General features: G+C 39.7%; 1 protein-coding gene across 1 annotated transcript in view; it reads right to left on the bottom strand.

The window, feature by feature from the left end:
* Positions 1-6,808: 6,808 nt before the first annotated feature.
* Htr4 (5-hydroxytryptamine receptor 4) overlaps positions 6,809-26,826 on the bottom strand; it is a 127,052-nt gene continuing 107,034 nt past the window's right edge. The window contains exon 6 of the mRNA XM_046460417.2: positions 6,809-9,511. Within this exon, the coding sequence (XP_046316373.2) occupies positions 9,421-9,511 (91 nt within the window). The 3' untranslated portion in view covers positions 6,809-9,420. The remainder of the gene's footprint in view (positions 9,512-26,826) is intronic.

Here is a 26,826-nt window from a genome sequence, read left to right as displayed (position 1 = left end):
ATCTCTGTTTTTATCAATTTTTACGAAGGAACTAAAGCTCAGAGAAAATAATTAACTTGCCCAAAGAAATACAACTAACAAGTTGGAAAGCTGGAAGTCAATCCAGTTGATACTTGTTTGAAAAATTAAATATTATTAGATATGTAAAGTGTCTATGCAGTACTGACATTTCTGTGATGCTCAATAAAGTCTCATTCTTTTACCTTCCTAGAACATGAGGCATGACTGTTACCTATAAGAAAAAGGCATGTGAATTGGAGAAGATCATGAGACATTTTCTTAGACTCTCTGTAACAAGGCACTGAATGACAGCTAGACTTCATTTTCCATCCAGGGTATCCTTTTGAGTATCCTTCTCAGACTCCATAACTGCATCCCTTAACATCTCCGTCTTCTTTATTGTCTTCTTGGCCTGCACTCTGCCAGATTAGATACCTGGCACAGAACAGTCACTGTCTGCAATTTCCACCACTTCCCTGCTCCTGGTTTCTCAATACCCTCACCATATGACTCGACATGCTGTTTATGAATTTTGAATGTCACAGAATCCAGAGTAACAATAGCAACTGCTACACTTCAGTGAAAGCTTACTGTGTGCCAGAGATTGTGTGCCCTTCTTTATCTGCTTTATACCACTGTGTTTCTTCTGAAAAAAAAATAAAGAAAGAAAGAAAAAGAAAAAAGAAAAAAAGAAATTGAAGTTCAAAGATTTATGAAAATTGGCTGCAGTCACACAACCAGTAACTAGTAAAGCCTGGATGTCAATCTATGTCTAGCTAATGCCAAAGTCCAAGTTCTTAACTAGAGAAAATATCTCAATTTATAGATGGCAAAACTGAAGTTAGAATGGGCAAGGTTGTGCCCTGACATAAGGAAATTTAGTAAGGATGCTGGGGGGACATCATTTGAAGATGCTGACATCTTTTGAAGATTCTCTATTATAACCTAGCCTGAGTAACCCACCCATGGATGGCCACATTCATGACCTAATTCACCTTTTGTTCACTCTATGTCATATTAACAAATGCCATCGGTGGTAAAATGGTAGCCAGTGTCCTCTAGGATTATATAATGTCAAGTAACCCACACAATTTCAGTCTGATTCATCACTACATTCTAAAAATACAAACCTCTAAGCTTAAGTTCGTTTTCAATAGACAGACATGGACCAGAAAAGAAACTTGCAATAAAGCAGGGAAGTAATGGTATTTTAAAACTCTAATCCTTTTTCTACTTGCAAGAACTATGATAAACATCTTGATTTTATTCAAAATTTGTCACAGAAAGATTTTCCTCTTATCAGAAGACTGCAGCTTTTGCAGTGGGTGGAGTATTAAATAGCAGGCCAAAGTGAAGTTTGGGGCTGAGAGAATAAAGTGGGATGATGCAGGGAAGATGTCGTTAACAATTTAAAGCTTTGAATTCTTCTAGACAAATAAATTCAGTGAATTTACTGGGTAGCTTCAGTGTATAAAATTCTAGTGTTGGGCACTAAGGAGGAAAAAAATAAAGGTAAGCAATAAAAAGTGGCCATTCCTCCATTGAAGGGCATCTAGGTTGGTTCCACAGTCTAGCTATTGTGAATTGTGCTGCTATGAACATTGATGTAGCAGTGTCCCTGTAGCATGCTCTTTTTAGGTCTTTAGGGAATAGACCGAGAAGGGGAATAGCTGGGTCAAATGGTGGCTCCATTCGCAGCTTTCCAAGAAATCTCCATACTGCTTTCCAAATTGGCTGCACCAATTTGCAGTCCCACCAGCAATGTACAAGTGTACCCTTTTCCCCACATCCTCGCCAGCACTTGTTGTTGTTTGACTTCATAATGGCTGCCAATCTTACTGGAGTGAGATGGTATCTTAGGGTGGTTTTGATTTGCATTTCTCTGACTGCTAGAGATGGTGAGCATTTTTTCATGTACTTGTTGATTGATTGTATGTCCTCCTCTGAGAAGTGTCTGTTCAGGTCCTTGGCCCATTTGTTGATTGGGTTGTTTGTTCTCTTATTGTCTAATTTTTTGAGTTCTTTGTATACTCTGGATATTAGGGCTCTATCTGAAGTGTGAGGAGTAAAGATTTGTTCCCAGGATGTAGGCTCTCTATTTACCTCTCTTATTGTATCTTTTGCTGAGAAAAAACTTTTTAGTTTGAGTAAGTCCCATTTGTTGATTCTAGTTATTAACTTTTGTGCTATGGGTGTCCTATTAAGGAATTTGGAGCCCGACCCCACAGTATGTAGATCGTAGCCAACTTTTTCTTCTATCAGACGGCGTGTCTCTGATTTGATATCAAGCTCCTTGATCCATTTTGAATTAACTTTTGTGCATGGCGAGAGAAAGGGATTCAGTTTCATTTTGTTGCATAGAATGGATAAAAAAAATGTGGCATTTATACACAATGGAGTATTACTCTGCATTAAAAAATGACAAAATCATAGAATTTGCAGGGAAATGGATGGCATTAGAGCAGATTATGCTAAGTGAAGCTAGCCAATCCCTAAAAAACAAATGCCAAATGTCTTCTTTGATATAAGGAGAGTAACTAAGAACAGAGTAGGGTCGAAGAGCATGAGAAAAAGATTAACATTAAACAGGGATGAGAGGTGGGAGGGAAAGGGAGAGAGAAGGGAAAAGGCATGGAAATGGAAGGAGACCCTCAGAGTTATACAAAAGTACATACAAGAGGAAGTGAGGGGAAGGGGAAAAATAATATAAGGGGGACAAACGAATGTCAGTAGAGGGGGCAGAGAGAGAAGAGGGGAGGGGAGGGGAGGGGAGGGGGGATAGTAGAGGATAGGAAAGGCAGCAGAATACAACAGACACTAGTATGGCAATATGTAAATCAATGGATGTGTAACTGATGTGATTCTGCAATCTGTATATGGGGTAAAAATGGGAGCTCATAACCCACTTGAATCAAATTGTGAAATATGATATATCAAGAACTATGTAATGTTTTGAACAGCCAACAATAAAAAATTAAAAAAAAAATTGGGGAACGATGATGTCTGAACATTGAGACTTCTAATTCATGAACACAGCATCTCTCTCCACTAATTAGGTCTTGGGTTTTTATTTCTTTCATCAATGTTTTATAATTTTAAACATCCAGATCCTTTACATGTTTTGTTTTATATACATTTAAATATTCTTGTGCTATTGAAAGTATTATCATTTTGTAGTTTTCAAATTCCAAATGTTTGTGCTAATAAATAGAATACAATTGAAAAAAAAAAGTGGCCATTCCTCAAGGATCTCAAAATTTGGTAGGGGAGCTCAGAAAAGGCATCAGGAAGAAGAGACACTGAAAAGCATACCAAAATGTCAGAGAAGAATAAAGCATTTGGGGATTAGAATAGGTCAAAACCTTCCTGCTGTACTGGAGCCTAGAAAACGCTTCAAGTATAAGTGGCATTTGAGATGCACCATGTAAGAGAGGCCAAGGGACATGTGCCCAGTGGAAAGAACAGCTGGACCCGCAGCCTGAATGTAAAAATAAAGGCCAGAGAAAGCATGTGGAACACGGAGCAGACTGCTTTGCTTTGCAGAGATGAGGAGAAATAAGTGGAGGCAAAACTGTCATCATCACACTTAGAAAAATGGAGAGCTTAGAATCTGGTAGGTGATGAGGCGTCCGTGAGGGGTTTTGATGGGGTCATGGAACACTCTAAAAAGTTTTATTTTAGAGCCTAAAGCCCAAGTCAAGATGAAAGATCATGTCAATCATGAAAGGATGATGTCAGTAAGAATGGAGATAAGGACCCGCTAGAGAAGACCTGATTATATAACCAAGCTGAATTTCCCTTGTTTCTGATAAGATCAATAGTTTTAATAGGAAACCACTTTCTGGCTGGCTGAGAGTTTGTTTTTTTCCCTTCCAATCAGATACTATTTGGAATTAGTTAACTGAAAACCAATGAAGAACCTATTTATAAATGAAGAACTTCTTTATAAATTTATTTGTATTTGTTGACAGATAGCCAAACACTCCATGGAGAGGGAAAGGGAGGCAAGGGGGAAGTGCACAAGGAGAGAGTCCATACATTTTGACGTAGTTCATGCTGCTGAGAGAACAGGTGGACCATGACGTTTCAGTAAGCGATGGTGGGGATGAAGGCTTGACCTGGCAGGATCTGCTTTCCATTTCCAGCTTTAGGGAGTGTCTGCATCCTTGGGCAAATGCCAGGTTAACATCTCTGTTCAGCTTGGTTTCTTTATCCACGTGATAGGAAAAGGATACTTACCTTATAGGACTAAACCATGTAATGTGTAACCATTTCCCACCCGGACAAGCTGGACACACATAAATAACTGGTGAATTAGGATCAGGCTTTGCTTACTTCTCTCATCCTACCTCTTGCCATTTTCCTGCTTTCACTGAGCACCAGACACCCCTCAAGCTCATTCCTGCCCCCAGAGCATTTGCATTTGCTGTCTCTTTGCCCAGTATGATATTCCTCCAGATCAAATACATAACAGATGCCTTCTTGTCCCCAGTCACTGGGCTTACTTCTTCCTTCAATTCTTCCCTAATTATTCCACGTGAAAGTACACCACTATTCCCTTGCTGATCCCTACTTTTTATTTATGTTTTTTTTAAAGAGAGAGAGAATTTTTAAATATTAATTTTTAGTTTTCGGCGGACACAACGTCTTCATTTGTATGTGGTGCTGAGGATCAAACCCAGCGCAGCGCGCATGCCAGGCGAACACGCTACTGCTTGAGCCACATCCCCAGCCCTTTATTTATGTTCTTTAAAGCATATGTCAGTATCTAACCTTGCTTTATTCAGATGTACGTGTTTCCTTGTTTATTTTCTAGCTTTCAGAGGAGACTTTGTCAGACTTCTGGCAATAGACCCTAGCATACTGTGTTCAAAAAAAGAAACTGTTGAATGAAAACCATAGCACAAATAGAAATGTCAATGCTAGTTTCTCTCCCTTGGATGTCTCTTCCAAAGTGAAGAGAGACAATGTGAGAGAAAAGTGAGAAAGACAGTCTCTCAAGGTAGGTTGGTCTGGAGACAGCTTGTGCAGGACATTTCTAGGGTCTTGTAATCTGCTTGGATGCAGCAGGTGCTTTTTGTACATGGTGAAGGCTCCGGTTTCATTCTAGGGAGGAAGGTTCAGGAGGTAGAGTGATCTCTATATAGAGAAAAAGGTTTCTTAACTAAGTGAGAAGAATGATTCTGAAGTAAAGGTTGTCATCTGGAAAAAATAGTTCACAGCAATGTTATGAACACTGTTTCAGAAAAACTAAGAATGGGTGGGGGGAGGGGACATGTGCTCTCACAGACCTTTAGAGGAAATTTCCTGGTCCAGCTGTTCCAGGCTTTAGGATTCCAAGAAGGCTCCTTCAATGGCATGGTTTGAACCAGCAGAGATGGAGATCCAGACCTAACTCTTCTCCATCCTGCTTGAACTGCTTATGCAATGGGATTTAAGAAAGGATTCTGACTTGAAAACTTAATTGTTGCTTATTTCCTGCATTTTAAGTGGAAGAAGACAGAGGCCCCAAAAGCTCTCTGCTCCCTACTATTGGTGGGATCTCTCTATTGCCCCACAATCAGAAGAGAAGGGATCTGGATTTCATTGACACATAATCTGGTCATATGAGAGCTGGACTCCAGGCTCCTGGGCAGTTCATAACATGAAATTAAAGGGGGGAAAAAAAAAACACTTTCAGTACAGAGGCAAATGTTTAATAAACCTCTCATGCCAAGACCTCTAGGTATACAACTGTTTCACTGCGGTGAAGGGCTCCTTGTGATTTGTGTCCTGAGTGACTGGGTGAAATCGCTATCTTCTGCTCATGGGGTGACCTTGTCAGAGTGCTTGCAGACTTGATGAAAGTGACACAGAGTTAGCTGCGCAGGTAGGATCATATCAAATGGAGGCCCCGAGCTTCTAGCTTTGTTTTGAAGGGAACCGGTGTTGGAGACAAAATACTTCTGCTTCAAATGAAGCTTCTGGGCAATGCACTGAGCTCCTAGGACAACAGAGAAGCTCCAGAGTTCTGAGACATGGGAATCGACTTTGGAATTTTATTGCATTTTCAAAATTCAGTTATTAGCTTTAGGACTTATACTTTTCCTTTAATATATAAGTTATAGAAACATGTACAGAATGCATTCATATAAACACATGTCATTTATCAACTTAATCAATAAATAGAATTTATCTATTAAAAAAAACTGTGTAGGTTCCTGTTTTTCCAAGAACACATTCATGGGAACTGCATCAAAAAATAGGCGATCATAAAGCCAAGGGAGCTTTCCATGGGAATGAAGTTAGAATTGATCCCAGTATTTTCAAAGTCTTTGCTACAAATAATCACAGACAGAAGTAGCAATCTCATAAAACCAAAGATACAACCATCACCAAAGTTTGTAATCCTTTGAAATTGTAAAATGAAGTTCCATGTTCCGCATCATGGCCCACATGTATTTTGTATAGTGATTATACAAGGGGAATAGTGCATTATAAACTGTACAAAGTTGTCCCATTTGTTACTCTACTTTATTAAAAATGTAAACAAAATTAAGGTGTTTGCTAAAATAGCATTAAACCATAATTAACAATCATTTACACAGACAGGAACAATGTCAAAAGTTATATGGTTCAGTATCTTAGTAGACATTTATGCAACCTTCTTTTCAGCTGGTCATTTATAGTGTAGTCCATGTTTGCTTTTTTCTTTTTTAATAAAATTCATATATATATATATGTATATATATATTCAATTTACAAAGTGAAATGATTTCAATGGCCCAGGTAGTTTTTCCTTCAAATATATATATATATATATATATATATATATTTTATGACAAGCAGGCATGTGAATTAAGTTGATATGACATGAACATTTAGGCTCATTCATACCCAAATTAGCCTATAATCTTCCATTTTCTCCATCCACCCCTTTACTTTGAGAACCACAAAATCCCTTTAAATGAATGTGTTTGTGGTTTAAGAATTTGTTTCTTGGGAAACCTGGAATGACCAAATGAGGAGGGGCAGACTTGGAAGAATTGGTACTTTAAAAACACCCTCCTACCCCCCATATCATTTTTGACATAAAAAGCTCATTCTCTAAACTAAATAAACTCAGCCCTTGAGAGCTCAGGCACAATCACAGTAACTCAAAACATCCAGAACACGGTGGGATGCCATTTTATGATTCATAGAATGCATTCACAAAGATTTTTTTTTGAACCTCCACATCAACTTTATGAAATAGGCAGAAGACATTCCCCCTGAAGCCAGAGGTGTTCAGCAATTAGTTTGATTCACTCAGTTATTCGTTGATTCAGTGCACCTGCCACTTCTATGCTACAGCCCTCTTCAGCAGCGTGCTCACGGAGACAACAGGTAGGTAGGGTGCACGGGCAGCCAGGGCAGATTGTTTGAGTCTCTTCATTGGGTCTGGAGCTGCGATCTCAAAAACTTGATGCTCCCTTCTTTGTATTACAGAAGAACTATCCTCAAAATGGTGGTTGCTTCTGAGTGAGCGGGGGTTGCTGAGCCTGGTGATGGCCCCAGAGCAGGGACTTGGAAAATCAAACGGGGGACTGGTCCCACCACAGTGTCAGGGTGCAAGTTAGAACTTAAGTAAGCTTTCTTCACATTTGACAAGAATAGATCCCCTGCTACACTGATGACAAAGAGTCCCAGGCTCCACAAGGAGTGGCTCGGCAGGGAGCACAGTTTCCCAGCAGCAGTCGGGGGCTGTCAATGAGGGTGCACCCTCCGCGGCTTCCCTTCCTAAGGCGTGGCTTTCTGCCCAACAAAACTAAGCCTTCACAAGACAGAGAATCTTCTCTTCTTAATTCCAAGTCTCTTTCCTGTCAAGTTCGATCCTAGAACTTGAGTAAACGTCAACGGAAATGATAAGTGATGCTTCATGAGCAGCAAGAGAGAAGACAGTATGAAAGAGTATGATAAATAATCCTGAGATGCTATCAAACCATGGGCACAATGAATGTTCAAGCTCCACAGCAGCTCTGGGAAGTGGCCCTCTCTCCTTGGGACCTTTACTCTAGGCCAGTGGCAAGAGCCATGGACTCATCAGTGCATGAATGACAACCAGGTTGATTGGACAAGGTCAGGGGTTGAGGAGGCCCAAATGGATAGTAGTTCCTTTGGAACAAAGCCAAAAGGCAGGCAGGCCATGGCTTTTCGAGGTAGCAGATGGCTGTAACAGCTTCCTGTTATCCTAAAAATGGAAGGAAATCTTACTACCTTAGTCCAAGCTTCGGGGTGCAGCTGTGGAAAGTGAGGTTCAGAGATGGAAGGACATTATTCAAGATCTCACAGCCTATCAGGAGCAGAGCCAGAGCTGGCATCAGATCCTCTGGCTTCAAGTCAAACATTGTTTTTTGTGTTCCCAGCATTGTTGAGCTCTGTGCTCCCCCACCTGAGGAACTGTGAGGGTGACCAGGTCACATAGTGAGAACTTCTGAAAGTTTCCTCCTGTGGGAGGAATAAGCCCAGTTTCAAGGGTTTTCAGTTGGTACCGTGGCCTTCACCACAAGCTCACAGAAAAGATCTCAAAGTCTCTTAGTAAACATGTACAATGCTGATACCCTGCCCTAGGCTCGCTAAGAGATGTCCGGTTCTAACCCAACAGAAGGATGAGCATCTCAGAGCAAATGGGCCCTTGGCCCCTGCACTAGGATAAACCGTCTGTCTTCAGCTCAGTCCAGGCTTGCTACAGAGACAATGTTCCACTGACAGTCTCTGCTCCTGTGTCTTCTGTGGTAAATAAATGGAGCATGTCCTGAAGAGACAGACTGACAGTGGACAAAGGAAAGAGCAAGTAAAAGTCTGTGACCAAGACAGGGGCTGGCCAAGAGGATGCTCGTTTGGACCCACACACAGGGAGGAAAGAGTGTGAACATCTGGGACAGAACAGGATGAAGAAGGAGCAGCAGGTAGTTTGGACATGACTCTGACGGATGTGACCCAGCCAGAAATGTGAGCTCTTGGAACACAACTATGGCCAAGACAGGCACAGGGAAGATGTGTTTTCTGTAAGCCAACACAGCAAAGAAGACATATTTGGAAACATCTATGATTGAGATAGGACACAGTGAGCAAGAGTGCTTGGAACAAGACTGAGACACAGTCACAGCGAGGGGAACATGTCAGGAACACTAGAGACTGTCAAGCAAGAGTGGAGACTCCAGGAAGATGGAATGTTGGAGAATGAAAAGTGCACCAAGGCCTTTCTGTCCCCTGACTCCCTCAAAACGCCGCCTGCTGGAATCTCGGAGGAAAAGCCCGGTGTGCGAGGGGCGCCTGCACCAGCCGCGGAGGAAGGCCTCTGGTGACGTGAATGCCAGGTGCAGTCAGGCACACGCAGCAGCTTAGGACCTGGCCCTCTCTTGGAGCCACAGCTGTCTTCTGGGTCACTGTCCCCGGGGTCTAAGTGTCACTGGGCTGAGCAGCCACCAGAGGAGAAGTTGCTGGGGGGTGGCACTGACTCTCCCACTGGCCACCACACTCCACTGCATCCCTGGAGAGGAGAAGATTAGAGAACCTCAGTGTTGGATTTGGATGTCAAGGAACAGGTTGTGAAAGAGCCCACCCAACGCAGGAAGCTTTTGCGCCATGCTCAGCTTCCACCTAGGACTCTCCAGTGGCAGAGCAGCCTGCAGTTAGTTTTGAACAACCTTAGCTGCTAAAAATAGTCTACTGAGGTTTCAAGATCTGCCTTCATACAACTTCTACTCAGTGAAACTACCATGCCCTCCAGACTCACTCAAAATTCTGCCCTCTGCCGATTATATCCTCCAATTTTTCTCTCTCCAGCCTGCATATACATTTCCACTTTATTTAATAATCCATTATACATTACAGGTTTCCAGATTATATTCCATAATAAATGCTGTCTTCTGATCACAGTTCATATTATGATGATTTTTCTCAACATACAATAACAGAAGAAACACAAATTTTCACAGTGAGCCTGGCATATCATGTACATTTCATTATGAGTTTAGTTCACTTAAATGAATGCATCAATTTCAGTTCATTTTTAACAAGGGTGATATACAATTGGCTGATCCTGAGTTTGCTGCCAACTTTTATCTTTTGGACACAACAGTTGTCAATTCCTTTCCTATGGTTCTTTCCTCTGTCATTATAGTAGCCTTTATTTATTTATTTGAGCCAAAATAAAGGATATTACATTTGTCTCAGTTAAACTTCATTTTACAGGCTTGGTCAATTGAGAGTGTTCTAAATTACAGAAGTTTCAACTTTTAAGATGATAATTATTTTGCACCTACTAAATCTAGACTTCAAGGATTCTGCCAAGCACATAGGAAGATCAAACAATCTATTGTGCTACCTAGGTCTTAGAGTGTATTGTCATCTGCTTTTTAGGTTTTCAGTTAAGGTGAAATATTGAGCAGGACAGGGATAAAACAGAGAATCATGGTACACCACCACAGACTTGCTTCCCGCCCCTGAACATAACCCCCAACATGCCTGAAAATGGACCCACCTATGGCAGATGTTGCCCAATGCCTTGTTGAAATGATTTTGCTAAACATCAAGTCTGTCTTAATTGATGGAGAACTTATTTGGAATGAACTTTTTAAATGAAATAATACTGATTCTTCTTCATGAATCATTTGTGCAATAGATGTCTTAGAATTTTAGTAAAAACTTATTTGAGTCTAGTTTCTGGAATCTAGTTTTCATCTTTCTTGAGAAGGCTGGGGCAATATTTACTGGTCTCTGGGCTTCCACTATTTTCCCAGTCCTAGCACAGTACCATTCACAGGTGTTATCTACCAGCCTTTAAGATCCTGAGTTACATGATATGTCTTGGCTCAGAGATAGTTAAATGCTTTCCACCAATTCTGGACAGCAACTTTCTTCCTATAAGACTCTTATTTACAGTTAGAAGTCTATTCTTATTGCAGCAGAATATGCAATATTTCTTCCCTAAGTAATGAGATCTAACTATTTCTGGGTTTGCTACTTGCTCTGAGCATAGCTTTTGATTCATTCTTGAATCAAAATAGTCCACATATTCCATGTGCCATTTGAAAGTGGAAGTTATCTGGATGGCTCAAGATGTGCCCTCATGTCTTTATATGTCCCTTATATTTTTATCTATCTCATTTGTTGAACATGATTATTAATAGTAAAAAAAATGAATGGAAGTGAGGAAGGAAGGAAAGAAGGAAGAGAGGATTGCACATCTCTTTTACAAATTCTATTTGTAGCATATTTGTTATTGTTATCACAACTAGCAATAATAAAGAAAGCCACCCCTTAGAGCAGCACCCCTGGTCAGGCGCTAAGCCAGGTGCATTGTATGAATTGATTCATGTATTTTGTGCCCATTCACCAGATTGAGTTTTCATAGAGTTTAAATAATTTGTTCAAATGTGGACAGTTAATAAATGACAAGGTCAGAACTTACATTTGCGTCTATTTTGACTAGACTTTAAGGATTTTGCAAGCACATGGGAAGATCATAATTTCTAGGTAGCAGTAATTATAGGTAGCATAATTTCTAGATACCTAGAAATTATGGTGCATTATTGTGCTTTTAGTTTTTATGCTATATTGTTATTATCTTGAGAACTATCCCACTAAATCCAGTGTTCAGTTCTGCTGTCTCTCTAATTTCCTTGTCCCCCTACAAGCAGACTCCAGGGTAAGGCGAATATGTACGGGGTGATGTTATATCTTTCCCACTTGTGGGAAGCCTGTAGCATGACATGCCTTCCCCTTTCATTGCAACACAGTATGCCTGAGAGGTTAAGATGGGACTCTTCCCCATAACCTCTCTTGCACGACAGAGAGCCACTGCCAATAGGGCTCATGTTTTTTTCTATGACATACAACTGAAGACACCTCGTGGAAAAGGAAAATCAAAACAAAAACCCTGCAAAGATGGGAAGAAATTAGGGGGCACATACTCAAAGAGAGGTGCAGGGTGAGTAAACATGGTAAAGAAGATCCTTGAGAAGAAAGGATGGAAGACTAGGCACGAAGACAGAGGCCGAGGAAAGGCACAGCTGGGGGCGTGGAACGGGTGTGTGGAGCCTGGAGAGAGGGCAACAGGGTCTTTGAGAAGTATCCCCAAAGCTTATATTGACTGTCTTGTAAAATTCTTCTAGGGAGTCAAATAAAGATTGAAAAGTATCTCTGTTATGGTTTAAATATGAGATGTCCCCGCAAAAGCTCATGTGTGCAGAAAATACAAGAAGGTTTAGAGGTGAAATGATTGGGTTAAAAAAGCCTTAACCTAATCAGTGTGCTAATCCCCTGACAAGGATTACCTGGGTGGTAACTGTAGGCAGGTAGGGTGTGGCTGGAGGATGACTGGGGCCTTGCCTTTGGGGTATATGTTTTGTCTCTGGTAAGGAACTCTCTTTGCTTCCTGGTGCCAGGTCCTGAGCCACTTTTCTCCACCACACTCTACAGCCATGATGTTCTGCCAAATCTTGGGCCCACAGCAATGAAGCCAGCTGTCCACAGACTGAGACCTCTGAAACTGGGAGCTCCAGATAAATGTTTCCTCCTCTAAAATTGTTCTTGTCAAGTCGTTTGGTCACAGCAAGGAAAAACCTGTATAAAACATTCTACAATTGCTATTTGATGGCTGGTGCCACTCCTTTTTATTCAGAATACAGTGATATAGCCAAATAGAGGCACGTGGAAAGGACAGCAGCCCAGCCTCTAACTCCATGGAAGACTCACAGCATCTCCCTGTCAGTGGGGCCAACAGGGACTTGGGAAGAGAGAAAAAGTGACTTAATGTCCTGGTTGACCCATAACAGTCAATGTTCACCTTATGATACTGACGTAATTATTAACAATTAACAGTTTAGTGTCATCTACCTCTTAGGGCTTCATACAAGATTAAAAAATTCAGGATGTGTTGTACCACACCAGTATAGACTGTCTTCCAGTGCAGCAGATCACACTCTATGCTCAGGGCTTTAACACCCAGGGGGCACCTTTCATTCTCAGCTCAAGGTCCCTCAACTAAACCAGCACATGAAGGGGCAGAGTACAGCACAATGAGCAGTAAAGCAATATATCAGAAGACAGGGACAAAGCTTCTAAAGCCTTTTAGCCTCCAGCTGAGTGACTCTGATGACACAGTCCATTTCCTGTGCCTCACTTTCCCCATTTGTTAAGTGAGGGGGAGGATAATCTCCAAGATCCTTTTCAGCTCTGACATTCTGATTCTGTGAGTAGCAGGGATGGTGGGTGACAGACACAGGCCTTCTGATTGGGAGGCAGCTGTGTGTGGGACTGTTCTCCAAAGCTGTGGGTAATTGCTTCAAATTTGGCTTTTAATATTCTATTGTTAGTATCTGATACTTCATATTCTATGTGGAGGGAAGAGGGTTTGCTGGAAACCCAGAGAGGGTAATTTTTTTTTTTTGCATTTGTATTAAAGAAGATGAAAGACCTCAATTTTTGAATCTGTAAAATTACATTGCAATGCTGTTAAACATATCTGAGTATAATAGGACATGGTAGGGCTGAGATGCCACAACTTAAAATGCAGTGAGATCACAACTGTCTCTCCTCAAACATATGCTTGATCAAAAACATTGGCAGAGCTACTCAAAGTCCCTGATGCAAAACATCATTTAAAAAGACTCCTTCTCCAATATTCTAACAGATGAGCTTTTTAAATGCAGTTTCTTGTTTTATTAGTTTTGATGAAATCCTTTGCAATTTATAATACATTTTCATACATTTTTCTACATTAAATCTTCAACACAAGTCTGTAAGGGAGGAACATACAGAGTATTATTTCCATTTCAGAGCAGGAGCAAAGTGCAATGTAGACAGCTAATGGTGGATCTCCTGCTGTAAATTCTGTCCCCAAAATTGGGATTCTCTATCCATTGGGAAAAACAGATATCATTTGTGAGGTGGGAAGAGTTTTGTAATGAGGTTTAATTAATAGTCAATTAAACAGGCACAATTACCTATGTTCCATAAGAAGGAGAAAGAGGAGGAGGAGGAGGAGGAGGAGGAGGAGGAGGAGGAGGAGGAGGAGGAGGAGGAGGAGGAGGAGGAGGGGGAGGAGGATCCCTAGCTGAGTCATTTTTTTCCCAAAGATCAAAAACTATCTACATAAGGATCATATCAGTTACCTTCAATAAATACAGATTCCCAGGTTCACACCAGCCCTAGGAAGGTAGGGAAAGAAGTCTGCATTTTAGAAAATTTCTCTCAACTGACTCTGATACATACAGGAGTAGGAATTTCCTAAGCATGTGGATACCTGAGGGAGAGCTGAGGAGGTGGGGAGGGGGCAGTAGAGAGAAAGAACAGATTAATCCAAAGGGCCAGAGATAGAAGTACAAGGCATTCAGTGGTTCTTCAGAACAGACTGGAATGGAAGCAATGAAACAAACTAAAAAGCATCCATGTCAGCAAAGTGGACAAGGGGTTATCTATTGGTTTTTATGACACTGAAGATGAAAAGGTAAGAAGGCACTTGTAACAAATCATAATAATGAGAAAGCAAAATATGTAACGAGACATATGCAAAACAATATTTTCTAGGTGCTTTTTGTATGATGATAAATAGAATGCTTAGGTACCATAAGCTGAGTAAAATCTGAGTTGTACAAAAATAGTGAGTGCACTGATTATTTAACAAACTTCTTGGAAGTCTGCATATTCAAAAGGCGATGCCTCAGGTCAACTTTTGCATTTAACTTAGATTTACCATTAATCAGAACAGAATATTGCTGCTGGAAGACAAGGTTTTCCAACATGGTTGTGCTCCATGGGGGTGCCTGAGAGTGGGACAGTATTAAACAGCTTGAATCACCACAAGGGAATTCAAATTATTTCTTGTACTCCTCTGCTTACTTTAAAGAGAAAAACTCCTGGTCCCACTCTACCTTTAACAAGTCCCAAATTTCTAACAAGTGGAGAGTAGCTCTCAGGCTCAGAGTCCTTGGCAAGCAAAAGGATCATGTTAAGTTTTGATAACTATCTTTTGTTTTCTTTGCATCTATTTTTAATATCATCTTGTTTTTTTATTTAAGGTTATGATGCAGTTTTCTTTTTAAATACACTTATTTAGATTTAAAATGCATTTAAAGAAAAATAACAAGTAAATATTAGCATGGGTAGAAGTTCAGTATGTTTAAAAAACTGTGAAAGTATATGCAAACAATAAAAGCCTCTATCAGACAGATGAGAAAACCAATTGCAGAGGGCAATTCATTCCAGAAAGCAACACATCTTTAGGACAGACACCAGGGCTTATTAGGTCACTGTTCTTTCTACTATTTTGCGTGACTTGAAGAAGGGATTCCAGATAGCTTAGTTTGCACAGTTTGGGATACCAATCCTTGTGGTCTCTGGAGAAAACTATATTTCCAGGTTCTCTTTTAATCACTAGCCTCAGATATGTATTTGTCCCAACATGCCAAAGTGCAAGGCCAAGTGTGACCTATTCTAATCTCAATATACCTTGTCCCTATTTCCCAATGTGCATATATAACTGAAAGGTCAAGGCAATCTCCTTGTGAGTTTTTTCACCATTGTCTATCACAGTTCCTAACTAACAAATAAAGAGATTATAACTTGTCTTTGTGGGGGCCAAACTGTGTGTGTCTCCTTTTTTCCTGAATCATTTCAACATGAGAGATTCTAAAAATATTTAGAAGAAAATGTCTTTAAGCCATAGATTTACAGTAAAGACAGCCAACATTTACTGAGTGATGCAGATTACTATATAAGATCTATAGATTCCCTCATAAAAATCTTTATAACATTCCTGTCACATAAGTTTTATTATTTGCAGCTCTTGTTGAGTAGATTGAGGCCAACAAACTTGCCCAGGTAGAACTCTAGGGGGCAGTGGAGCTGGGATCTGAATTCAGTGTCACTGAACCAGCACCTTTAAAGGAGCACCAGCCCACACAGGTACCCTCAACCACCCGACACTGGTCACACTGGTCGCAAGCTGCTTTCCAGGTCAATGAGGGTGTGTCAGGTGCAGCTTTTTAAAGAAGAAGAAGCAAATGGCAAAAGTCCAGAGGAAGAAGTGATAAATTCTTGCTCAAAGATGGAGGGTCTGGGATGAGGAAAGTTCAGAAAGATCATACTGGAACTGTGCCCGGAGGAAATATTAGACTTGTGCAAGGCAAGAAAGGGAGACTGAGCATTCAAGGCAGCCAACTGGTCAGCAGCAGGAGAACTCACTATTTATCTGGGGGAAAGCTGAACGATCTTGTATGTTTATTGCATAAAGAGTTAGGTGAGGGCAGCAGGGCTACAGGGGGAGTGGGGAGAACAGAGGGAAATGAGCTGGAAACCGAGATTGGGTAAGGCCAAAGGGTTTCATATGCCTTTCATTACTAGCTCACTGTAAGCCACACTATCACAGCTCAAGGTTACTCTAATACAACCCAATCCAGCTGGCATTTGCCGTCTAAATCCCACATGTGTGAGTGGCCTTTCCATCCTCTGAGTGGTAGCATGCAAAACAGCTTCTCTCTCCATGTTCATATCAGACACAGTCCCCAAAGGAAAACAGATTCAGAAAAAAAAATAAAATAAGTTATAATCTGCAACCCTGTCAAGGAAAGAGTTCCCCCAATTCCCAAAATACTTGGATGGGCTTGTGTTCAATGTAGCATACACTTTCCGATAGTCATAGAAGAACTGAATTGAATAAGGAAGTTGCCCAGAATGGGTCTGACTAATGTGCATGTGGTGTGTGTGAGTGTGTGTGTGTGTGTGTGTGTGTGTTCTAAGGGGAAGGCTTGGACCATAAAAAAGAAGTGGGAAAGTGCCTTAACAGCAGGGATAGTGCCTACATACATCTCTACTATATTCCAACCACCTAGATCAATGTCTCTGAACCCTATTTAGGCATTTAATAATAAGGCAAAAATGTATGAATTGATGAATGAATGAGTAGGTGAGAAGTTGTACAAGGAGTTGGACAAAGGAGTTCTTCTGCTATATCACCTTAAGCAAACTTACATCCTCTGAACCTCAAGTTTTTTTCTATAAAATATTGGGTTCAGCAATTAATTTCAGTTTTTTTTTTATTTTTACAAGACTTAGTCAAATAAGCTCCTGAAATTTCCATTGTAACATTTCATGGATTGGGACCTCGTCATAATTATGTGCATACACAACTTCATACCAATACCTGTTTTGATTAAAACAGTTCCTTTTTATTGTTCATACTTACCAATAAGATTCCATTTAAAAAGAAGGTTACTACACCTGAAAGAAAAGTTTAAAAACCACTGCATTACTTGAACTCTGTTATCACTTCCAGCAATAAGATTTTAATCATTCATGATACTAAGATACAGGAAAGTAAGATTTGACCAAATTTTGCAACAACTATAACTGGTGGAACAATAGAATCCTTAGATAATAACACACTATCCCTTATTGAAAGTAGAAATACACAACTACCTAGCAAAAGAGTTGTAGAAGAGATCACTTTATTGGTTGGTGCTAGAGTTTGGACATTGAATGTTCCCCAGGAAGTTCTCGTGTTAAAGGCTTCTTCCCCAGATTGGCGCTATTAAAAGGTGGTGGAATGTTTAGGAAGCAGGGCCTCCTGGGAGGGTCTTAGGTGATTGGGGGAGTGTTCTCCAAGGGGACTGTGGAACCTTGCTCTGTTTCTGTTTCCCTCTTATTTCCTGGCTAATGAAGTCATCAGTTTTGCTCTGCTACTTGCTCTGACTGTAATGTACTACCTTGCCACAGACCCAAAGGAATGGGAATACTCAATCATAGACTGGAATGTCCAAAACTATGCCGAAACAAAACTTTTCTCTTTGTAAATTAATGAAGTCAGTGTTCATGATGAGGAGCTGATTAACACAGCTGGGATATCTGGCCAGATCACTTCTGATGCTGTTTTCATAACCGAGAATCAACAGCTCTGCCTTCTTCCAAGAGTTTTGAGTTAACTATCAAGGAACATAATGACTATTAATAAGGACTTTGAAATCAGAAGGACATGTGTTAGAATCCTACTCCTACCACTCACCAGTTATGAGACCTTGGCCAAGTTATTTCATCTCTCTGAATCTCAGTTTCCCCATAAGTGAAATGGGGATAATAGTACCTAAGTAACTACTTATTACACATGACAATCCATATATATATATGTGTGTGTGTGTGTATATACATATATATACACACTATATATGTGCATATATGAGTGTGTAGGTATGTGTTCATGTGTGCTTACACATACATGTCTATGTGTGTGTATGTATTTATACCTACACACACAAAGACCCACATACTTCTTTCCTCAAATTCAGAAATTCAAAGATAAGGGCTGGGAATGTGAATCAGCAGAAGAGTGCTTGTGAGGCCCTGGGTTCGATTCTCAGCACCTCATAAAAATAAATATATAAAATAAAGGTATTGTGTCCAATTACAACTAAAGCATAAATATTTAAAAAATAAAAAAGAAACTCAAAGACAGACATGCCATTTTACAAACAGAGGGAAAAATAAAATTGTACCAGCCAGCAAAGAAGAGGAGAGTCTGCTCATAAAAGAACATGAGCAGACACCAAATATATTTGTTTGTCAGGTTTATCAAAATAAGGATTCACTCATTTCTTAGAGAATAAAAAAACTCTCCAAGAGCAATTCTAACTGTGAAATGTTTCTAAGAATCTTGTTAAAAATAACCTGAAATAGGCATGGAAAAGAGAAACAGCAATTCAGAAATAATTTTGTGAAAAGTCGATTCCTGGCACTTTGGTTGAATATAACGCAGAGTGTGCTCAGTCTGTTTCTATAAGGAGAGGCCATCTGATGAGGCTCCCTGCTCCAGGATTAAAGACTTTGCAGCATTCCCAGAAGGACAGAAGCGTGAACTTTCTGCATGCCCCCTTACCCCTCAATTCGCCTCCTTGTAATTGAAGCATGCTTCCTCCTCTTCACCAGCCCACTACCTAGGAATTACCCTGTTCTTTTTCAGGAAGACTTAATGGTTATTTTTGACAACACACCATTTCTTTCATACCCTATTCTGAGAGTGAACCAGTGTTTTAGAAATAGAAGGCTTGTTCCTGCCTTTTTGTCTTATAAGAGGATGATGATTACGATTAAGAGAATACAACTTATCAATAATTTGATGTGCCCCAGGCTCTGTGTGCACAGTATCCATACAAGCCTCACAACTGTCTTATTAGGTCAGAACCATCTTTGCCCTTATTTTGCTCAGAAAGATATTAGTTAGCATACCCAGAATCACTTAGCTTCAAGGAAGCAGGACCAGAAGCAAATGGATTTATCAAATACTAACTCCTGTGCTTTTATCCCTAACACTAAACTTCTTCAATGGTAAACAGGTTCCTCCCAGACTAGGATGCTGCCTGTGCTTTTCAAAGGCTGAGGACCTTGTCCTAACTGTCTCTATATGAAAAAAAGGAGGGGAGGTCTTCTTAATACCAACTCCATTTCATTGCAAATCTTTAAGCAGTAATTCCATTAATATTCAAGGTCCAAACAACAAAAAGTTATCCTGACCTATGGGTAGGACTAATATCTTCCCCAAGTGCAATTTCAGGTATTAAATCACTTCTATACTACTGAGCATCTATAGAACTTTGGATGACTGTCTCCTTTAGAAGTATCTAAATTTCCCACCTGCCACAGATTGCTAGAAGAATCATCAAAAGAAGACAATGACCCCTGAAATTTCCATTATCACTTACAACATCTCTACTCACAGGTAATCTTTCCAGATGTTCTCCAGCTTCAACCAAATGAGAAGACTGAAGTAGATTTTGTTCTTTCCTGTATTTTAGCTGAATTGTGAGAAGACGCCTGTGATTCTGGAACTCATAGAATTTTAAGGCAGATCTAAGAACATCTCATTCAATATCTTACCCCTTCCTCAGAAATTCTGACTGGTGGCTGACAGGCAGTCAGCACTTTTTACTGGTCATCCGTCATCCAATTTTCTCTTTCCACTCTAGTAGGAACTCCCTGAGTAAGGTTCCTACTATTCTAAGTTAGTTCCTACTATTCTAAGTAAGTTCCTACTATTCTACTTTGGACTAAAATGTGTATTCTTATAACCCTAATTCTTTGTATCCTATTTCTATCATTTTACTCCATGAAGAACAAATCAAATGTCATTTTCCCATAGCAGCCCTTTAAATATAAAAACAATGCTTATGTTCTGAGTTTTCTTTTCTCTAAGCCCAGCATCCCTTGTTTCTCCCACTGTTCTTCATATATCTTGAACCCTGCAGGAAAAAAGTCATGGTATTTACCTTCTTCCAAAAATACTCCCATTTGTCATTTTCTTTTATAAGATAAGCTCCTACTACTTCATAGGCCTGGGACCTACATCATTTCACTATGGAGCAAACACGCATTTCCATGGGGGTATGGTTTTCCAGTGGGTCTCTTAGTGTGCTTTGGAGGCGATTCCTTCCTGAACAGCTGCTCTGACTAAATTGGGAGGGCTGTGTCCTTGCCAAGTACATGCTGTAAGAGAACAAGAGCATAGAGCCTGCCTTGTGGAAAGGCTTATCTGCAAGGTTACTGCCAACACTCCAGCCATGGAAGTTCAGCACCCTTTCTCCCAGGGAGAGCTCTGATCATCTTCTATGGGGCTCATCTTGTCTTGAGAATGGTAAGGGCTTAAAAAGATCCAAATGGTACAGAGGCTGTGCCTCCTAGCTTTGTTGAAGACTCTCCTACTGTCCCCTGGCAATGACAGGAAATTCTCTGTTGTAAAACCCAGGTGACTAGTTTAAATTAAGGTTTTTATTTTAACCTTGGCAGAGTCTTGAAAATTGGGGTCAGGCAATTACTTATTGTGGAGAGCTGTCCCGCGCACTATCAAATTTTTACCAACAACCCTGGCCTCCTACCACTGAATGCCAGTGACATGCCAGTTGTGACAACCAAAAATGCCTCCAGATATTGCCAAATGTTCCCTGATAAACAAAATCACATCAGTTGAGAACTATGGCTTTAAACTCACATGATCTCCGTAGTCTAAGATATGAATCTAGGCCTACTGAGAGCATCATCTAATTCAATTTCCTCATTTTATTACTGCTGAGGATGAGGTCTGATTGGTAATCAATAAGGGATTAGAAGACAGGAATCCTGCTCTTTCTGTATACTGGTGATTCTCAACCCTGCTGTTCAACACAGCTTTTAAAATATATGGATTTCTGGTCTCCAACCAGACCAAATAAAATAGCATCTCTGTACATGGAGCCCAGGTATTATTTAAGAGCTCCCAAGTAGCTCTAACATGCAGGCAGGATGGAGGACCAGTACCTTCTACCATACTGCCTCCATTCTTGACCTCAGATATACCACTCTGGGCATTTCAAGATTTAAACATTATTTGGGGCTTGCCCTGCATAAGACCAGCATGCATAATCCCTCTTCACTGTGGGTTCCAACCTCAGAGGGCTGATACTTGGAACTCTAGCACCCTGAGGAGAGGTACACCTACAGAGCAAAAGAGGGAAAACAAATACACACACAGTGTACTCAGCTTGTGTGGTATGGTTAGCATCTTTTATGTTGGTCAAAGAAATGCCTACAGGTAATCTGGAAGCCAGAAGGCTTATTCAAAATAACAGTCCAACTGTTCAGCACAGGGCACGATGTACCCAGGAAACAAGTCTTGCCTCATGTTGCTTAAATAATTATTTATAAACAGTGTGATTAATTTAACTAATTTCTGGCTTTTCTTTTAGCAGAGGGAGCTCTGCATTCCTTATTTAAAGAGCAGCATTTAGAAATAGGGATTTTTTACTGACTCATTTCTTAGGAGATACTTAAAAAGAAGTTGAGAAAACAGCTGTAAAACTGGAGAAGGCTGTTTTTTCTAGATGTGAAGGATGTTATATATATACAATGACAATAGTTATAATGTTTTCGATTCATTGAGTGCTTTCTATGTAATAGAGGCCAGGCTTAGCCCTGCACATGTCATCATAGCTAACCTTAACAAAAGCCCTGTAAGATGAGTTCTAATACTATCTCCATTTTCACATGAGGAAACAAACCCAGAATATTTGGCCACATGCTCGAAGTCATATTGATACTAATCTGTAGATAACTGGCAGGACTGACCCCAGGTCTGCCAAATGCTAGCATCTGCAGCCACTATATCAAAGACAGGAACTTATCCTCCACCAACATCTCAATGGGAGAGAAATGTTTCAGCCTAAAACCATTTATCCTGGAGGTGACTTTAGGCCATCTGATTAACAGGTACATTCCAAAAACAGTCCTAACTTTTCTAATCCTGAGTATTCAGTGAGGCAAGTGGAGCTCGTTGGAAGTTGTCCCTGTTTTCCTTGTGTGATTTCAAGATTATGTTTTCTGAGAAGTTATTTCATGTTAGAATTGGAGCAGGTTTGGGAATAGGGCCAATTTGTGGGTGCAGTCAGGTAGGGATCCAGGGCTGGCTTTAATGCTATGCTGTTATCATCTTGAAATTCTCAATAACTTTTATATTTGAACTTGTGAAAATCAATGGAATATGTATATATGAAGAAGTGAAATAAAAACAGTTTGAGTTAGCTTTGTACTCTGTTCTGGTAAAAAACACACACACACACAAAATACATCAGAAAATATGACTTGTGTAATTTTGATAATTCTATGTATACATTAAATGATTCTATATTTTCATTTAAAACTAGTATTGTATGATATAGAGAAGAATTTTAATTGTTATGGGAATAACTATTTTTTTTCTTCTAAACAAGGGTAAATAGATATAAAAACCAACAAAGAGATAGAGAGGCACAGTGGAAAATGGAAGTTTTATATTTTTAGTACTTCAGGGCAATTTTCTCTGGTATTTTGAACTAGCAGTCCATATTTTCATTTTGTTTGGGGCCTGAAAATTATGTAGCTGATCCAAGGGGTTAAGGGAGGTAAGACAATGTCATCTTCATCTATCTTTGATTCACCTGGATTAAGTCTGCTTTGACTCAAAACAATGAGGTAAATGTTGAATCCAATTGTAATCTCCAAAGTTCAAGTTAAAGGGCATAAGAAATGTCTTTTAAATGTCAAGAACCTTTCCAACATTAGTAGAAACCTCTAAGGCTCCAAAGTGAATCAAACGTAAATTATTTCTTTATCTATGGGACAAAATCTTCCAATTCAGTGTGAAAAACCTTTATTTAAAAAAAAAATCTGGGTGTGATGATTTGAAAAGTTGACAAGTATTTCACGGTGGAAAACTACCATTTTAGCCACTACATTAATAGATATTTATTTAGGCACAGGGGCACATCCCTGTAATCCCAGTGACTCTGGGGGCTTAGGCAGGAGGATCACAAATTTATGGTCAGTCTCAGCAACTTAGCAAAATCCTGTTTCAAAACAAAGAGTGGGTGGCTGGAGATATAGCTCTGTGGTAAAATGCCCCTGGGTTCCACCTGCAATACTGAAATAATAGTAATAATAATAATAAAAACAATAATACTTTTTTGTGGTGCCGGGGATGGAATGCAGGGCTTTGCACATGCTAAGCAAGTGATCTACCACTGAGCTACATCGTGAACCCAATAATGGATATTTTAAGTGATGAAAACTTATTCCAGCATACAGTTCAGATAAACAATAGGCTATTCATCTATCCATTCAACAAATTTATTAATTGAGCAATGTCTGCACCCTGGGTAAAATAGGGAGTGAAAGAGACATGTTACTGCCCTCATGTACAGACAGTCTGGAGAGACAGACAATCATTTAATAAAAATGCAATTATAAATGCTGATAATTGTTACTTACAAAGGAAACAATAAAGGGCAATAACCCAGAAGAATAGTTTTTATTTATTTGGAGGAGGAGCTCATTTTCTTTGACTCTTCTCATTTTTACTTTTTATCTATTTGATAATTTCCTTTTCTGTTGACTCTATATAAATCTGAATGTACTGACCTTCTGCATGGAAATGTCAAAGATCTATATAGTACATCCACTAGAATTGATTTATTTATTATTGGGCTTTGATTGATAAGAAGAGTTAGAAAATCTGAAGAAAAGTCGCATTGCTTCCTTCCAGAGAGAATGTTCATAAAGTTCTAGAGTTCTTTTTGTACTCTTAGAACTTTTTGTAATCTTAGAAATGTTCTACATTTTCACTGTCTAATCCAGAAGCCAATTTACTACTTATAGGTAGAGGCTAATTAGCACTTGGAATATGATTGGGATGACCAAGTAATTTAACTTGTAGTTTTATTTCTTTTTACTTATGATAAAATGCAAACAGGCACATGTGGCTAGTGGTTACCCTAATCTACACAGCTGTTTTAAACAGTTTTGTTTTGATTTTCATTGCTGCAACCAAAACACTTGACAAGAACAATTAAAGGAGGAAAAGTTTATTTGGGGGCTTGTGGTTTCAGCATTCAAAGTCCATAGATGGCCAACTCCATTCCTCAGGGCCTGAGGTGAGACAGGACATCATAGCAGAAGGGTTTGGTGGAGGAAAATAGCTCAGGACATGGAGCCCAGGAAGGAGAGAGAGAGAGAGAGCTCTACTCAAAAAGAACAAAATATATAACCCAAAGGCACACCCCCAGGAACCCACTTCCTCCAGCAACACTCTACCAGCCCATAATTACCATCCAGTTAATCCATATCAGGGATTAAATTGCTGATTAGATTAAGGTTCTTATAACAATCATTTCTCTTCTAATCCTCCTTGCATTGTCTCACATATGAGCTTTTGGGGGACACCTCACATCCAAATCATAACAGCTCTAGCGATCTTTAAGTCAATGGAAAACTTGCCTATCTTGGGGCTTATGGGAGGATAAAGGAGGATGATCACCAATAAATAAATTAGATGAGCAATGAATTCTCTGGAAAGTACTTCCAGAGGTTCTCACCTTCTTAAAAATTGGCCATGTCTTAAGTTTGAGTAAGATTTGAACTTGGGAAATAGAAAAGATATCTAAGTCCTGTAGGAGAGAAGAAAAACCCATCTCGATAGCCTAACTCTGTATGCAATCTCTGTGTTGCCTAATTTATCAGAAGTCTGTTCTTAAAATTATCTTTCCCCTATGGATAGAACTACGTAGTTAGCAAAATGATTTCACATCCACTATTTTGTTTGATTTTCACAATGAGATAGTGAGATAGGAAGTCAGGGATTATTTATCCACAAAACCAAAACTGAAATCCTTAGCAGATTTCACAGAGAGAATCTCTTTCTAAAGTAATAGCACCTTGAGTCCCTGCTCTGCCTTGCATTATCTGAGCTAAGCATCATAGAGGTGGTTAAACAGAGAAGCAAGGCCAGGAAAGAAGCCTTCCTTCAACCCCTTGCCAAGTTCTGCAGTGTTGCAGGCACATTTAACTAGGCCCTCAGGAAAGAGCAGTGAACAAGAATAGCAAGGTCCTCAGCATTAATTCAATAGACAAAGAACCCCAAAATCAAATCCCCAAAGAATCCCAAATCAAATTATAATAACCTGTTCTTACCACCTATCACCTAGTCGTGGCCACAAGGCATGTCTACGTAGTCATACTGTCTCCAAATTAAGGAGAACCATTTGTCTTAAACTGGGCATGGCTGAACTGAGGCAAGCTTTCAAAAGGAACTTTCTATTGCACTTTACTAGTTAACCTCAGATCAAACTATTACCCTTTAAGAGACATTATAAGAACCCAACAAGCTACAATATGTGCCATAACCTGAATCCCTGACTCATCATTCTGATCCATGAAAATCTGGGACTGTCGTTCTTATAAGTACCACACACTAACTGATTGTGCCACTGGAGCTCCAGGAGACTGTCATTCTTAAAGCTTAATATTCATAAGCTTAATATTCATCTTCATTAAAATGTTATTTTACTAGCCTGACCATGAATTGAGTGAATGGGTTCCAGGAATCTGTTCTTTTTCCAAGCTATTAGGTGATATTAGCACAAGTAGCCTCCTGATCACACTTTGGTTATTTTTTCTTTTTAAATATTTCAGTCATCCTTCTAAAGAAATGACTCAGAAATGTAAGAAACATGATAGAAGCTGAATCTACTTGGATAGGGAAGACTCAGGAATCTTGTGGCTAGATGGAGGAGCAATATAGAACCAAGAGTTCTGTTTGGTTGCATTATAGTTGAGATTCCTAACAGACATCTACATAGTGTACATTTTCAGGAAGCAAATTGGATCTTCTGATCTGGAGCCCAGAGGAGAACTGCAAACTTGAGATTATAATCAAAGGGAAAGCTGACAGCATGAAGATGGCACTGCACGGGGTGGTGCAGTCCGTCATACAGAGGAAGAGTATGGTGAAGAAGAGTAGCAAGAACCAGGCACTGAACAGTTCCAACAGCGAGAGGCCAGACAGAGAAGGAAGAGCTCCTCAGAGGGATGGAGAAGGGGTTGCTAGGACTTAGGAGGAAAACCAGGGAACTGCAAGGTTTAGGAAATATGATGTAGGAGGAGTTTTAAGAAACAAGCTGGGCTGACTACAGGAGGTCAAAGAAAAAGACTGTTTTCAAAATTGGAAATATCTAGAAGATAAAAGTTGTCTAAAGTTAAAAACCAAGCAGAAGAAGAGGAGATGTATTGCAAATCAGATACTAAAGGATTAATATCCAGAATATTATATTGAACACCAGAAATTAATAAGAAAAATACAACAAAGTTGTCACCAAAAGGATAAAGCATAGAAAGATATAGTCCATGAAGGTCAAATATGAAGAGTTAAGAAGAGTTAAGAATTAATTTAAAATAGTTTCAACCTGACAAGAAATCTGAGAATTGTGAATTAAATGAGAGTGTCTTTTTAATTAACAAAATGAGAAAAGATGG

This window comes from Marmota monax, unplaced genomic scaffold (assembly GCF_021218885.2).
Source record: "Marmota monax isolate L192 unplaced genomic scaffold, Marmota_monax_Labrador192_F-V1.1 WCK01_AAM20220418_F8-fsc00006, whole genome shotgun sequence".
NCBI classification, from domain to species: domain Eukaryota; kingdom Metazoa; phylum Chordata; class Mammalia; order Rodentia; family Sciuridae; genus Marmota; species Marmota monax.
Note: the sequence above shows the minus strand (reverse complement) of the source record. Positions and strands in the feature narration are given on the sequence as shown.